A 17482-nucleotide genomic window follows, 5' to 3' on the forward strand; every position below is an offset into this window, starting at 1 on the left:
GCTGATTGGATACATTTTTGTTGTGGTGCTTGGTCACATCCACTTATTTCCAGCCTTTCTCATAATTCGCTTACTGCACCTTTAAGAAAGCATCTTCATCAACAACTTATTGTAAAGTGTTACCAATTTGCCTATTCTGTATTTAGCAATTCATTTTAATATTGGTATTAATAATAAAAAAGGAATCAGCAACTGACACTTTAATGCATGATGAATTCATATGGACGTGTTCAGCTATACATTTTAATTCACATTATTATTGTTATTAATAATAAAAAAGGAATCAGCAACTGACACTTTAATGCATGATGAATCAATTTGGTTTGTCTATTAATATTCATACAGTATAATAATAATAAGATGATGATGATTATTCTAATTGCTATTATTAAATTAGCCTACTAAATGTTAAAAATGTATAATCTGAAAGCGGGGAGTTTCTCTATGCAGCTTTCCAGTAATAGTGCAGCTTTCAGAGGAAGTGTGTGAGTGAATCACTAACTAGCTACTGTGTGGAACCACCGTCATTACATGAGAGGCAGTGAATTCGAGTCACTTATATTTATTGTGGCTCGTTGACGGATCATGAGAGGAGTTTAATGTTCTACCAGACTATGCAACTGAAAACAAGCGGTGAGGAAATAAAAAAACATGAGATTAGGTTTTTTTTATAGTTATTAAAGTGTTGATATGTCAAACGAGCATGTTCAAACAATTGCTTTTAGTAACAACTGTAACGTTACACATTACACGCCGTGTCTAACGTTAGACAGTTAATTTCTTAAGATGTTCTTCACATTATTTGATGCTTATTTAGTCAGTTTATTAGCTGAATGAAAAGAAAATGCCGTTAAACCGTGATTAATTACTAAAAGTATTTACATTCGTGTTTTGTTATAAATCGCTCACAATAACAGACTGGAAAGCTACAAGAAAATCATTTTTCACAACAATGGACTAATGTCATAAAACAAACAAAAGCACAAACATGTTGTTAACTGTACCTATAAATGCAAGTAGTGTTCAAGTGCTGCGGGATCTGTTTTGAATCTCATCTGTGTGCTCTAGCGGTAGGCCTCACACCATCCTGGGGCTTTCCTACTGTGAGTGAACGGAAAGTAGCGCCTGCTTGCTAGGCGTGAAGTCCGGTTTTGGACCGCTGGACGCCGGTTCGTCGCAGTAACTGGTTGAGTGCAAGAGCGACATCTGGCGTAACCTGAAAGCAATCATGACCGGTATGTGCTTTATTCTACTACATTATCCAAGGTTCAATGCATGTGAAGTACATGGTAGCATTTTGAATAGCATAATGAATAACAGAATGAATACCTACTAAAAATCACCATGGTAAACTAGTAACTACATCATTTATAGTTACTATAACCTAATTGGAAAGTGGAAACTGGTTACAACAGTTACACGTACAGTAACGTTAGGTGAATATTTGGTTTGGTTGAATTTGGCTGTGCTGTTTGAGTTTTGCAGGTATAACAGCATCTTTAGTTAAGAGTTATTTGAAAGGCTTTTAATTAACGTTAGCTGGTTAGCATTCACAGTACTATTGTGTTTAATTGTCTACATCATTTAATGTGTCTGGTGGAAGCATTTATGGCCAGTTTCCAAGAAATTAGGATTGTCAGTTCATAAACAACACATCTTTTTTTTCTTCAAAGAAACTAGCCTATCCTTTAAAGTTTTAGCAGAGCTTTAAAGTTGTCTTGAAATCAAAATAGACCCTATTTACTTTGTTAGGGCACATTACTAGTCTTATGATCAATTAATCTGTGCAAGTTAATACACAGAAAAAATGAGTTTGTCATGGTAATTTTGAATCAAAATCTGAAAATGTGCTTCCTCTCTGGAATTCCTCTCTTGGGTTGAATATCTTTCTGTCTTTCTGAATATATGTATCCGTCAATCTGCTATGAGTGAGGGATGGAGAGTAGGTGTGCGCTAAAGTAAAACCCTGCCCTCGATTCAATATTTTTTTTTATCTTGTGTCACATCTCATTGATCTTATTTTGAATAATTCATTCATGTTTAGGCTATGTTTTGCATTTGGCTGCACATGCAGATTTAGCTCATGTTGGTCATACAAATTCGCTGTGATGACCAAAAGAAAGCTGCATGGTTTGAAAGTGACTTCAGTGTGAGCCAGCAAAGTTTTGACTAAATTCGCAAATGTGACTGCACTTTTATCCAATCATTTAAAAAGGGTTGGTTCACCCAAAAATTTTCATTTCTGTCATTTATTACTCATCCTCATGTCGTTCCAAACCCGTAAGACTGAAATCTGAGAGCTGTCTGACTCCTTCTAGCAGGGCTCCAGACTAACTTTTTTCACTAGGAGCACAGTGGCCCCCAACTGAAAATTTTAGGGGCACAACAAGAAAATTTAGGAGCACACACCGTAAATCAACATACTAACCAAATATTCACATTTCTACTAATTTCCAGTGTATTACTAATAAATACTTTGATAATAGATGCAGAAATTACAATGCCTTTGCGCTCTGATTTAACATTACAGCCTCTTGTCTTCTAAAAGCAACCGGCAGTTGATTTATTAACATGTCACGGCATACTCTATGCTTGAGGCTAAGATTGTGTTTAAATATAGTATTGTGTTTAAACTGTGAAGTGCCTGCACTGTCGGCAAACTTCGTGTTCCCCGCAGTTATTGGGTAGCGACTGCAACATTTGCAGTTTATGGAATTTGTCTCCTTACAGTACTACCTCAACCAGTCTTCCCGAAAATGGCGGGTTCGGCCTTTTTTCGCCACTAAAACCTCTCACTCTGAATCATCATCCGACTGTGACACTACTGGGCTGCAACGTTTCAAATAGCTCACGGTTCAGTGTGTATCACAGTTTTAGGTTCACGGTTTCGGTATGATTCGGTATGTGTTCAGGGGAAAAAAAGACTACTGTCAAAAAAAATTTAAGAAAATAAGAAGAAATAATCTAACCAAGCAAAAGCACAAATAAATACAATAGAGCAAAGATAACCTACTAATAATATAAACTATGCTTTTCAGGTCTAACATTAGTTTTCAGGTACAGAAATTGAATAAAATAATAAAATGTAAAATAACATTGCATATTTGACTGTATAAATTAAAGATTAATCCTTATTAAAGTTACAAAAGCTATTCAATTCAGAGCTTAAGGCATAACAGATACTATACCTGCTAGGATACTCATCAAGACGGCCATGTTTTGTGTGAATTTGTCCATTCAAGTGCAAATTAAAGTTTGCACTTTCGACTTGAAAGATAACTCAATATTTGCGCGCTGTCTGAGATGAGCAGCCTACGAATACACGCGCGCACAAATCTAGACGCGAGTTCTCTTTCACGTCTTGCTCTTGAATGTTTACATTGGCAAAACATAAATGAGTTTAGTTTAAACACCGATGGTAACGTCTGCAGTTCAGGTCTCGCCGGCGCTCGTGCGCTATCAACTCCCGGGTGATGACGGCGTAAATGATGAGCATTTGGCACTTGCATTGAACAATGTTTACAAAGAGTAATCGTTTTGATTATCGCTGTTGTAATGTATTATTTGGTAAGCCAGCTAGTGAATTTAACTGGCACAGTAGCCGCAGGTCGGAAGAACGAGTCAATAGTTCGCTTGCTCGTTGCTCAGACGCACAAAGCAGGTTGTGATATTTGTCTCCGTCTCCTTCCCACAGACGTTTAAACGCGCGCTCGATTATCTCTAAGACCCTCCCCCTCCACACATTAGCCACTTACAGTGGCCGTTCCCTATTCTTCTCGCACTCATTGTCCTGCCACACATTTCGGATTCATTGATAAGCCCCTTCCACGTTTAACGTGTAAAAAATTACTGGTCGCACATGTGCGACTGGATGTAAAATTCAGTCGCACACTCTCAAATTTTGGTCGCAAAATGCGACCATTTGGTCGCAGTCTGGAGCCCTGTCTAGGTAATTTCATTCTGCCCTGCCGGACCAGAAAAGTTAGTAAACACATTATTAAAATAGTCCAGGTGACTACAGTGCCTCCTCAACCTTAATGTTATGAAGAGAGTAGAGACGAGAATACTTTTTGCACAATGCAAAAACCCGGCATTAACCCGGCCCTTCCTTACAATCGACAGATCAAGTCCCCACCCCAGCGGCCTTTTTTGATAATCTGTTTGGATGTACGCCACAATACGTAAGAAAAGATCTATTGCTACATCCATCACTTTATGACTTTATGGAATCTGCAAACTTGTGTTCAGATTTGGTCAATTTTTCAATTATGGTCATTTCCATGATGACATTTTCTTTTGGGCCTACTTCTTGTAGTCCTGATTTGGCCAGTTTGCATCTCGCTCTCTTTCACTCTCTCTCTCTCTCATTAATAAACATCTCACTGACACAATGAGTTCCACTATTCCTCCTCCGTCATTGTCTGAATAAACTCCAGAGAGAAAGAGAGTGTGGGAGTTTGTCGGACCGAGGAGACGCTGTCAGTGAGAAGGCAAGTGAGACAAGGCACAGGAATCTGCCCAGAGCTGAAGGGATGCCGTGAGCTGAACACTCTGCAAAAACCCAGTGATTGACTTAAAAAAGGATTTAATTTGCTTGCTTGTTTTTTTTTTTTTTTTTTGTAAAAATCAAGATTTTGAAGGATTTAATCATATTATTTCAGAAGTGGTTGGTGGGAGCTTTTCAGAGAGTTTCTATTTCGGTTGATTTGGCTTTCTGAGTATTGGATCAACAAGTTAGTTTACTTTCTGAATTGTGTACTTTAGGACATTAGAGGATAATGTGAGTTGCAACACAACAGGCTGCTCTCTTACGTATATATTTTTCATTTGTTAGTTTATATAGATAACCAAGGGGTTATCTAAATAAATATTTTTGTGACTTTAAGAGTTGTTTGTGAGCTGATATTCTTATGCCCATGGCTGTCCCGGAACCTGTTGCCACCCGGAGGTTGGCACTGGACTGCCGTACCCTGCTGGATCACCGCCCGAGCCGTGGTAAGAGGTCCTGTCTCTGCTAGGATACTGATGTATTCTTCTCACAGAATCAGATTTGCTCAGTAGAATGCCATTGTGCTCATGGAGCAACTCTGACATTTCACATTTAAGTACAAATGGCTTGAGAATTTTCTAACTTAAAGGGATAGTTCACCCAAAAAAGTAAATGGAGCCCATCATCTGTTTGGTTACCCATATTCTTCAAAATATATTTTGTGTTCAGCAGAAGAAAGAAACTCATACAGGTTTGAAACAACTTGAGGGTGAGTAAAGAGCCTTATTTTAACAGTCTAAAGCGCAAGTGCACTTAGGGCATGTCCGAATCCCCTTTTGCTAGTTTAACGATGGGAAAAAAGGTTGGCGCACCCGGCACATGGTCTAAAAGGCCATTTACATGGCAAAATATGCAAGTGGAAAGACTGAACGCTTCTCCAGAGAACGGATCTGCTCATGCGCGAGGTTAAAGCGCTATCGCTCAAGCAGACCACCTACGGGACAAGCCTGATTCCACCATATCGTTATGTACACAATAATAATCTTTTAAATTGTAATCCTTTTATTTTTAATTGGCTTGTTTATGTGCTGCTGTGTGTCCCTGATGTGTGTGTAATAAGCCCTTTAAATAACGAAATACTGCGCCATTGACTTTAGACCAGGTTTCAGTTGGTCAATGGCGCAGTCTATTTCAGTTGCTTCAAAATAACAATGTGCCAACAATGCGCCTGAACACACCTCGTTTTCAGACCAGCACTCCCATGGGCGCACAAATGTGTTTGCTTTTCAAACAACGTGGTGCAGGACGTAGAAATGATAACTGCGTCAGGCTGAAACTAGTAAAAAACACTTGCGTCGCGCTGCATTGTCGCCAGGGTGTGTGATAGGGCCTAATGATGACAGAGTTTTCAGGTTGAACTATCCCTTTAACTGCAGGGTCAGCTGGTGGGGTTTAAAATAGAGGAGGCACACTAAATTGTGGAGGTCTGGGGATCCCCTCCCCAGGATTTCTTCTTCTTTTTTTGGGTCAGTTTTAGACAGAAAATCTAAAGAAAATGATGTACAGGAGAACAATATAATTTCACTAACCTAGCCTATGGCTTGAAGCAAAAATCTATCCTTCTGTCCTTTTAAATGTCCGTGTTAAAAGAACATGATTGGCAGTTAAGTGAAGCTGATTGATTTAATTTGTAGCTGCTGTTGAATGGGAGCTTGGTAAATGTGTTGGCGATCAAATACTCAATCTCTCTACTCTCTTTAATTAAGGTAGTTGGTACATTATCAGTGGTAGCAGTTCAAACTCATGTAATATACGCATCATGTAATTTACGTCTCCATGATTGGTTGAAATACCAAGGCCAAGGGTGCTGTAGGCTCCTTTGCGATTTTTATTTTGCTCTCAACACTAACCGCTGAAAGTGAAACACTCAAATGGAGGCAAACTGCAGTTGGTAACAAACTCATTTACCAACTGAGGCAAAAGTCTCCTGCTCTGGATTTTGCCTTCCCTTCCCCTCGCCTTAGTAATTACACCAGCAGATTTGGGAAGTTTGGGAAAGAGCAGTGGTGGTTCCAACTTCAGTAATATTTGTTTGTGTTACAGTGGTGAAGTTGCATGTCTGAGACACACATTTTGAGAAATGAATAACTTTATTAACATTATCATCCTTCTTCCATGTTTACCTGACAAAACGCCACTGTTTATGTATTGTGTGTTTTGAGGTAAAAAGACAAATACAAAGTGTAAGAATGTTGTCTGCCAATGCAAAGCGTGCAATGCAATGGTCCAAGATTGGTGTGGATGCTAGTGTTGCTAATGCTATGCAGTTGCTAAGTTGTTCCGTGTCGTTGCTAGATGGTTGCTTGCTAGGGTATTCTGGGTGGCTGCTATGTGGTCGTTTACTAACCCAAGTCAAAAGCACCACTATTTCTTGCAAGTGATGACAGTGCGGAGATACCTGGAGGCTGCAATCTCGACAGATTTATTTATTGCGTCGTCTTGGAAACACTCATCTGTGACACTTGGCATCTGTGCTCTGGTTGGTTTTAATCAAGCACATTTAGTTGCTAATTGGCCAAGCCAAATTCCTGTGTAAATGTCACTAAAAATCCAGCTCTACAACAACTGGTGTCAAATTAATATTTTCTTTCCAAATTTGACATTTGCATCAGATTTGCTTTGACATTCAAAAAAACCTTTGATTACTATTGTAGTAGCGGTGTTGAATTATATATTATTGTTCTATTTATTTGTATTTTAAACTAGCTTTTATTTTTTATTATCAGTTTTTATTTTTATTTTAGTGTCAGTTTTTGTGTTTTTGTCATTTTTTTAATCTTTTTTTTATATATATAATATATATAATTCAGTTTTGCTGTAATTTATTTTTATTTCAGTTTTAGTAATTTTAGTAACTTATTTTTTAAATTGCGAAGGCAAAAATTCTTTCAAGTTTTTCATCTAATATTTATATTTTATTTTATCTTGAACAAAAGCAATTTTAATCGTTTTGTTTTGTTGACAATTATGACAGTGGATGTTAAAGTCTATATTTTTGATCTTGTTAAGATACAATCACACCATGCGCTTCAGATAAGATGTCGGTCATTGTAATTGCATAACTCGAAGGCAATCTAGTGGCACTGCCAGCAGAATTTATAGCACGTGTGAAAGCCTACACATTAGCGGTGGTGCTGTTTGTGTGTAGCATGTTTTCCACAGCACACACATGTGAGAGGAGGAGAGAGTGTGTAGGAGGAGAATGATGGATTGCAGGAGGAAAACCATGCAGTTTGAGAGCGAGAAAGGCTATGCTTGGAATAGCATACTGGGGTAACACACTGCTCTAAAGCCCTATTCCTGCGGTAATTATTTCCCAGGGGACGTTAAGTAATTTCAGCATTTACAGGTGGTAATCTGTGAAGACTGTGATTTAATTGCCATCTGATTCGGAAATGTTAGTGTTTTTTTCTTATGTCCCTGGAGAAAATTCCAGGCTGAATTAGCTACTTGTTTTTAGACAAATTCCAAGGTCGTGTGGGAATTGAATTCCTGTCTGAGTCAATAAAGTTTAGAAGGAGGAACTGATGGAAAAATCTTTTTCAACCACTGTTATGAGACAGCCATTCCCAGTTAAAATGGCTGAATTAGTTGCAACAGGTGTGTAAAGCATAACATTTTCTATTTGTTTATATATTTTATTAAAGGGTTCTTATAAAGGCCAGTGGTTTGGTTTGTACAATTTATAATTTATATGAATATAGTATTGTGTATACAGTAAATAATTGTTTTATCTTTACTTATATTAATATATAACATCATATCTAATCCATACCATGTGAGAAGTAAACTTCCAGGTTTGTTTGTTTGTTCGTTAGTTTTATGTTCTAAAGAGCGACACAAATTATTATTATTTACAGACAACCTCCTGATGAATAATTACTGTCCGAATAGGGGTTTTTTCTGCTAGTTATACACTACCATTCAAAGGTTTGGGGTAAGTTTAATAAAAAAAAAATATATATTATTTTAATCTAGCAAGAATGCCATTAAATTGATCAAAAAGGACAGTAAAGACATTATAACGTTTCAAAAGATTTATATTTCAATGTTTTTTTTAACGTTATATTCGTCAACGAATCCTTAAATGTATTCACAAAATGTATTTCACAAAAATGTTAGGCAGCACAACTGTTTCCAACATTGTTTCTTGATCGCCAAATAAGCATATTAGAATGATTATTGAAAGATCATGTGACACTGAGTAATGACGCTCAAATTCCAGATTTGCCAAGACAGGAATAAATGAATATAAATACATTTAGAATATATTCTTGAAATATATAAAAAAATAAAACAGTTAGCATGAGAGACATCTTAGACCCCAAACTTTGGAATGGTAGTGTTTGTTGTTTGCAGTGTACATACATTTTTTTCAGTATTTTCATTAATATCTGACAATGTTGAGAATAAATGGCTGCTTTCTCTTCCAGGAATTAATGTTTCTTTAAATAGGACATATTTATGTCACTTGTTTCATGTATTAAGAATCAGTGAAATATGTCCAGTGTACTGTAAGTAGTACACATTTGATTCTGAACACAACCAGAGAGAGAGAGAGAGAGAGAGACATGTTGAGAATGTGGGAGGAGCTTCTGCTGAGAATGAATGAGCACAACCCACTCTCCTCCTCTCTCTCTCCGGCTCCTCCTTCATTGAGTGGTGATTGGCGAGCAGAAGGTGTACACTCGTGCATGTAAAATGAGCTTTATTCTTTTGAGACTTGTATGTGCAGGCTGGTGCAATAGCCAAGGTCATCCCAGCAGCATCATAGCTTTCTCCATCACTGTCCATTAGCATGTGTGAATGCTCCCGTTTTTGCATCGCATCAATTCCAGCCGTCAGAGCAGCAAGACCGCATGTGTATGAGCGTGTAGATTGAGTGTCTCCAAACATCTCTCTGTGGCTGCATCTAAGACGCTGCAGGGAAGGATTGAAAAGAGAGAGCACCTTCACTAACATCAAAAGCAATGTATGGTAAGCGCTGAGCTTGTCTGTGTGTGTGTGTGTGTGTGTGTGTGTGTGTGTGTGTGTGTGTGTGTGTGTGTGTGTGTGTGTGTGTGTGTGTCCGTCCTGCAGGCTTTGCTGTATAATAAAGGGAAACCGGAATCTTCCCTGACAGCATTCCTTGAGCGCTCATGCATGACTTCTCTTTAGTGCACTCAGTAACTCGTGATAAACGCAAGTGTGCATGCTGGATCTGTCCAACAGACGCTGTCATGAGATTGCTTTATGATAGGTTTGTTTGAACGCTATCATGGTGATGGGCTTCTTATGAAGGACAAAGTTTTCTAAGTGCGTGTCCATTTGATCTGCTGAATTGTCTTGGCGATGCCTTGGGTGTCTTGGAGACAGTGTGTATGTTTGGTGACCCTTTAGTGCAGTTACTTAGTTGTGTTGTTAACAGATCACATTACGAATGGATGTTTATCAATTCAAATGTGTCAGGAGTCAGGACACAATGCACCTCATGTTGACAAGTTAACACGGCATGTCAGCTAATTATGTCACAGTAGAGCTGATTAATGCAATCATTGATATTGCTGTCAGGCGCTTCCTTAAACTGCTTCCAACTCTTGCAGGTTCTACACTTACATTTAGGAGCACTGCCAAAAATTTAGGATGACCTTCTGACAGAAATTCATTTTTAATCTCACTATGGGGAGATATTTGCTCCCTTAAATTGAATTCCATGGGCTTTTTAAAAAGCCTTTTAAGGGATTTTTTTTTTTTTTTTACTTTAAATGTCATCTTTTATGTCAAATTATTAAACATACATTCGTTTAAAAAAATTATTAAAACAATTTAAATTTGAATATGAACTGACACAATCTGGCTAGTCAAATTAATCCGCCAGCACTGTTGGGGGACAGATTGATCATCTTTCTATATTTATATTACTGTGAAGCTTTCATTGAAACACACACACACACACCGCAAGAGATCGGAGATCACGTTGCACACACACACATAAACATTCAGAAGCACAGAAACATACTAAAAAGCTACAACAAAGTGGTAATGCATTTAAACTTGCAGCTTCATTATTATTATTAGACAGATGCTGCGCATACGCAGATGATGCACATGCACAACCTCTCTCTATGTCGATAATTCTTTTAAATAAATGTTATCTTTCCAAAAAACTTCTATTTAAATCTGACATCTCTGTGTATATTATACTAGATCAGAATAACAGATCTGTTACTAAAATAATGCATTGGGTGGTTTCTTGCCACCACGCCGTTCATTCAGATTTCGGCCAAGCTTTATCTGTCGGACAGATGGCTTCACATTTGATTGTAGAATACTGAATAGAGTTCATGGTCGACTCAATGACTGCAAGGTTCCCAGATCCTGTGGCTGCAAAACAAGCCCAAATCAAAAGTGGTGCTGTACATCATGGCCAAACATCTCCACTTTATTCTCGTCTGTCCAAAGGACATTGTTCCAGAAGTCTTGTGTGTGTTTTTTTTCAGATGCAACTGCAAAACATAAACTGTGCTTCCATGTTCTATACAGAGAGAAGAGGCTTTCTCTGGGCAACCCTTCCAAACAAGCCATACTTGTTCAGTCTTTTTCTCATTTTACCGCCATGAACTTCAACATTTAACATGCCAGCTGAGGCCTGTAGAGTCTGAGATGCAGCTCTTGGGTTTTTTGCAGTTTCTCAGAACATTACACAGTCTTACCTTGGGGTGATTTTGCTGGGACGTCCACTCCTGGGAAAGATTGCAAACTTGTGTCTTGATTGTTTTTCACTTGTGAATGATCTTTCTCACTGTAGAATGATGGACTTCAGAATGTTTGAAAATGGCCTTGTAACCCTTCTTTGATTGATAGGCAGCAACAATTGCTTCTCTGAGATCATTTCTGATGTATTTTCTCTTTGGCTTTGTGTTAACACACACCTGAATGCTCTAGACCAGCAAACAGCCAAAACTTCTGCATTTATAGAGTTGGTCACTGATGATCAATTAATCAAAGGCATTTGATTAGACGCCCCTGACTGCTGCTACTTACCCTCTTAATTCTTATGGAAGCAATAAGGGTGTATATACGGTAGTTTGTCATACATGGCTTCTCCATTTTGGCCTAGTTTTTGTTAAATAAACCATGACCCAGTGTTATATGTCATGGTTTGGTGTTCATCTGAGGTTGTATTTACCAATATTTAAGAGCTATCAAGGACCAAGGTTTTTATTTATTTATTATGTCCTGATACTTAAAACCATAGAATTCAAAAGGGTGTACTTTCTTTTTCACATGACTCTATATAGCCAGATCGCAAGAACGAATACAAAGCCCACATATGGCTTAATATTAATTTCTTTGGTAAACAAAGCTTTGTACTTAACTTGTGTCCCAATATGCACGTAAAACTGCATACCACCGCCGCTGGTATCCTGCCATCCCGGTGCTGCGATTGTCACGCTCACTGGCACAGCCCTACTCTGCACATTGACAGTAAAGGTGAATCTAATGTAATCTAATGGTCAGTGTGGAAATATTCATAGATTTTTCTTAATTCAATTGACATCATTACTTATATAGGGCCAGATTTACTAACAGCTTGTGCCAGCGCAAAGCCTCTTTTGGTGTTAAAAAAACTGCTGTCAGGAGACATGCAGTGAAAAATCTGTGCTGAAAAGGCATGGACACAGTTATCTTTGCGACTGACCTTATTGCATATGCATTTGTTGTTTCCCCTTCAGACGCAAAATTTATGGGAGGAGAGTATTTAAATGAATCATGCAAGGTGATTTACTAGGTTTGCGCTCATCAATTTACTGGTATTTGTGCCATTATTTAATGCCCCCCCCCAAAAAAAATCATGTCTTAAACCAGATGCTAATTTGCGCTGCTCTTGGTAGATTGCGTTGGTCATGGAAATTATCCGGATGCGTTCCGTGTTCTTTCATTTGAGCGTCGTCAGTAGGTCACATGCTTTCCACTCCCATCTGTGCTTTTTTAGTTTTTCCGCTCTCATGCTAATTTGCCCTGTTTACTAAATTTGGCCCATAGTGTTGTTGGACTTTTTGAAATCATGTTATTGTCTATCCTGGGCAGCTGATGGTCTCAGGTAGAGGTGTGTGTGTGTTTGCTGGAGATGTCTGTTGAGGCGACCCTTCTCCCATCTCGTGTAAAAATAGAAGATTGTGGTCCCTGGCTGTGTGTTATATAACATTCCTGAAGGGCAGCACAGCATCTCCTAATGCTGACCCACTGAGCTGTTCACATTGCTGACCAATGGCATATGAGATTTATTGTGTTTCACGTAATGCTCTACACTCTTGAGAGTTGAAACAGCTTAAAACTTCTTACATTTTGTCAGAAATTTCTGTTGCAAACTTTAACATGAAAATAAATGCAATTTAATTTGCAATATATGTATTTTTACTAATAAAGATGCCAGTAGCTTTTGAAATTGAATTTCTTTTAGCCAAACTGCATGGGCTCTATTGATGTATAGTTGTTTCCTTTGCAAAATTATGAAATTTTAAATGGTAAAGACTTGGTACCTACTCACGCACTGCAAATAGTATTGTAACTGGCTGAATACCCAGTGAATGTAGGGCAGTGTATCGAGGGATTCGATCGAGTGATTGTAACGTACCCCGAGTAATCGCAGCGAACATATTCTTACCCTGTAATCAGGAAACCTTCTCTACATAATCAAGGCTCTTTTGCAGCTGGGAATGGTGTGGTGATTGTGAATTTACGCAGGTGCCTGAGAGAGGAAGCAGGAGGTTTCTGGATTCAGCCTTGAGACTCAGCCTTAAAAAAGCCTCATGATCAGCACTGATTGCTGATAACTGACAGTCTGTTTGTGTGTGTGTGAGAGAGAATCTGTTTAAAGGGGTCATGACATGAGAAAACAAATTTGCCTTTGTACAACACGCATGTTTCATAGCTTAAAACGTCCTCATCATAAACAAAGCATTTATTTAATCAAGCTTGAAAAATAACTCGTTCTGATGTTGGGTGACCTGTGAAGTCACACGGGCAAATACATTTCCACATGCGTGCATCCAGAGCAAGTCATCAACCAATAATTATACATCATCACACCATAGGCCATGCCCACTGGCATTCACTCGCTTAACTGCTGACATTTGCCTACACTGGATGTGAGCATTGCGTCGCGTCAAAAGAAAATAGAACCAATTGTAATCACTGACTCTGTCACACTGGATATAGTAGCTTAACATTTGCTTTGACGCGTCTAGTTTAAACATCTCGTTTGCGTGTCTGTACAGACTTCAGAAGGATGCCAGCAGCGGAAACAAAGTGGATGGTTTATTTTAAGTCTGGATCGTGTCGGAGGATTATATGTTTTTTTGAAGCATTTTTTTGTAAACGAGACGCAATGTAATGAGAGGTCGCAATTTAAAGAAACTTTTGTTGTAAGATGAAGCAGCTGTATTGAATCTGACAGCAGCTGCATCACAAACCGTCAGTACATGATTTCCTAATGCTTTGTCTGTAAATGACGGTTTTATTTGGATAATGTTTTCAAAACACTCACATGCAATAGTGAGTGGGTGCTGATATTTTTTCCTATGGAATGACGTTAGCCAATCATAACAGTGGCCGTTTACTGACAAGCCTTTAAAACTGATCATTTCAGACAGAGGGTTTAGAATGAAGGTTGAATATATATATATATATATATATATATATATATATATATATATATATATATATATATATATATATATATATATATATATATTATATATATTATATATTTTTTTTATTTTTATTTTTTTTTTACAAAAAACTTTATTCAAATTATAAGTGAATCTCAAGGTACATATTTAATTATTAAAATAAAAATTCCCTGCCATAACCCTTTTAATCCTCTTGTACCCTTAGTATCTACGATATCTTGAGGTCCAGAGGTCTTTAGTTGATTTGTGTTATCATGGCTTTGACCACTGCGGTATCCGAGAGAGGAACAGATTTGTTTCTACTACATCCTGTGATGGGAGGAACCCGCTTCCTGCTGTTTGAATGACCGTCATTAGCACCATCTCTTTTCTTACCTCCTTCTCTAATCTCATTTCTTCTGTCTGTTTTTAATTGCCAGTTTCTTTTCTTTCTCGGTATCTGTAGAGAATGTGTTCGGATGTACAGTTTTGCCCCTGTGACACAGTCTGGTTGGCCTGTTGACACCACAGATTAATCGATGGTGACAGTTCTGTCTACATAACAGATTATGGCACAAGAAAAGGACACAGAAAGTTCACTCTTTCCCATCTGTGGCTAAACTCCTGGGATAACTCGGCCTTGCTGTCTTCCTGCACTCTACTCTACAGAGGAGCGACCTCTTAATGACTGAACGTGAGCCGTTCTGCTGTCTGAGAGCATTAGTGGTGAAATGCATAATTTGTCAGTGTGAAAAAAAAAACTTGCCAGACAGCAACAAGGGAAGCAGAAACTATATGTAGCCAGGAACACCCACACAGGGAACACCACCAGCCGCTCCATGAAGTTATAAACACTTATTAGAACAAAAAGGATGACCCTCTGGCCCAGGACCAGTGTAAGAGAGTTTCTGACCAGTTTACAGATAGGCTGCTGCTGAAATTTAAAAATAAATACATTTTACATTATAAATGTCTTAACTGCCATTTTTTATTAATTTTATGCATCCTTTCTTTATAAAAGTATCAATTTCTTTCACAAAAAAAACAAAACAAAAAACTTACTGACCCCAAGCTTTTGAACAGTAGTGTACACCAATGATGAGCTTAAACATAATGACCATTATGTTGGTCCTCCATGTGCTGCCAAAACAGCACCGACCCGCCAAGGCATGAGCTCTACAAGAGCCCTGTAGGTGTCCTGTGTTATCTGGCACCAAGACGTAAGCAGCAGGACCAGGTTGCATAAAGCACCTTGAGTTTTTCTCTTAGGTATGAGACTTGAGGCGTGATTTCCTCTTACCAAAGGGAATGACTTTAGGGTGTTGCATTAATCCCTTAAACTGTTAAGTTTTACGTTTTTCACAACCGCGATCCTGGTTTTGTTATAAAATTCTGTTGTTGCCTTGGACACGTTATTTGTTAATACAGATAGCGGTAAGTTTCACAGAAAACAAAACAAGGATAAGGAAAATAAAATACTAATAAAATATGAAAGAGAAGGACCAGACAGAAACTCAAATTGATAGTTTACTCAAAATTGAAAATTCTGTCATCACTCACCATCATGTCGGTATAAAGTTAAACCCAATAAACTTTCATTTATTGAAAGACATAGAAGTAATCCATACGAGTAATCCAGGCTGTTTCGGAAGCTCAAATGTGTGCGCAAGTGCATGAACCAATGAGGTTTGTGCTTGCGCTTGACGCACACACGTTTGAGCATCTGTTAACCATAATATGTGCTTTGTGTGTTTATCATATAAAGCGCCGATCGTGTCTCGTTAGAAGACTTGGATTGAACCTACTCGCTCCGTGTAACACGTAAGGTGAAGTTTTCCAAACCTTATGTTATACTTAGGAAAATTACAGTTAAAAGGGGCTTTATGCAACACTTAACGGTTTTTAAGGGATTACTTAAGAGAAAATAGATACTTTAGGTAAAACCTCATACACCCTAAGAATAATAATAATACTTATTTCCCTTAAGAAACCCTTAAGCAACACTTAGCAGTTATTTTTGCAACACCCTTAAGTTTAAGTGAAACTTAAGGGCATTCTTAAGGGAAATTAACACTTAAGGTGCTTTATGCAACTGAGCACAGATCCTTCAAGTCCTGTAGGTTGTGAGGTGGCGACATTGTGGATCTTTTTTTGTTGGTCCAGCACATACCACAGATGCTCAATTGGATTGAGATCTGGGGAATTTGGAGGCCAGGGCAACACCTTAAACTCTTCATCATGTTCCTCAAAAGTGTGGCAGGGTTCATTATTCTGCTGAAAGAGGCTACTTCTACTCAAAAGTGTGGCAGGGTTCATTATTCTGCTGAAAGAGGCTACTTCTACCAGAGAACGCCATTAAGGGGTGTACGCAGTCTGCAACAATGTTTAGGTAGGTAGCACTTGTCAAATTTACGTCCACATGAATGGCGGGACCCAGTGTTCCCAGCAGAGCATTGTCAAGAGCATCTTGTCCTCCACAGTGCATCCAGGTGCCATTACTTAACCAGGAAAATGGCGCACACGTACTTCGCCATCCATGTGATGTAAAAGAAACCGGGACTCATTGGACCATGCAACCCCTTGCCATAACAATTTGGCTCTCGACAAAGTCGCCGCTCATATTTTTATTCCTGCCCATTTCTCCTGCATCCAACACGTTGATTACAAGAACTGAGCTCAGAACTCAAAATTATAACTATACTGGCCCAACTGCAGAAAACCAAGCCTTGATTGGTTTTTAATCATGAAATATCATTCACAGCAGTGCATTTACAAAAATACACACTTTCCCTTATTAGTTTTTTATCACATTTGTGATGTTGTGGGTGAAAACTTGCAATATACACAGAAGTGTAAACTGTGGATTGTTTTCGGAAGAGCCAGCTGTGTTTTCATGTATATTTATACTCATATGTGGCATGTGTGTGTCGGTGGTGTTTTGCTTATGACGTTGAGCTGAGGCATGTGGTGGATGTGGCATGTTTCAGTGAAAACAGAGCAGCCTCAGTCTTGACTAGCCAAGCAAGAGGCCAGTGCCTATCATGACAAAGGTTAAAGTTTGTTCTTAGGCTTCACTGGCATGACAGGTAACACTACTTCTGCTTTGCCAAACCAGCTGCAGCTTATCAGCAGACAATGAATAATAAAAGATGCATAAATAAAGTTTTCTGCTTTAAAGACTGTCTCTCTATGTCTGTATGGAGATTTAATGAGTGGGAGAGAGACACAAGTGTGAAACACAGCTGTTTGTGAGAGGGTGGCTGTCAGTGTGGTGCCATCT

General features: G+C 38.4%; 1 protein-coding gene across 2 annotated transcripts in view; it reads left to right on the plus strand.

Moving 5' to 3' along the window:
• Positions 1-446: 446 nt before the first annotated feature.
• efr3bb (EFR3 homolog Bb) overlaps positions 447-17482 on the plus strand; it is a 37892-nt gene continuing 20856 nt past the window's right edge. The window contains exons 1-2 of one of the 2 annotated variants that reach the window (XM_079584482.1): positions 447-633; positions 1075-1235. In XM_079584482.1, coding sequence (XP_079440608.1) covers positions 1229-1235 — 7 coding nt within the window. In that variant the 5' untranslated portion in view covers positions 447-633; positions 1075-1228. Of the gene's footprint in view, positions 634-1068; positions 1236-17482 lie in introns of both variants that reach the window. The other variant, XM_079584481.1, reaches the window with a different exon arrangement.

Source organism: Phoxinus phoxinus, assembly GCF_949152265.1.
Source record: "Phoxinus phoxinus genome assembly, chromosome: 16".
NCBI lineage: Eukaryota > Metazoa > Chordata > Actinopteri > Cypriniformes > Leuciscidae > Phoxinus > Phoxinus phoxinus.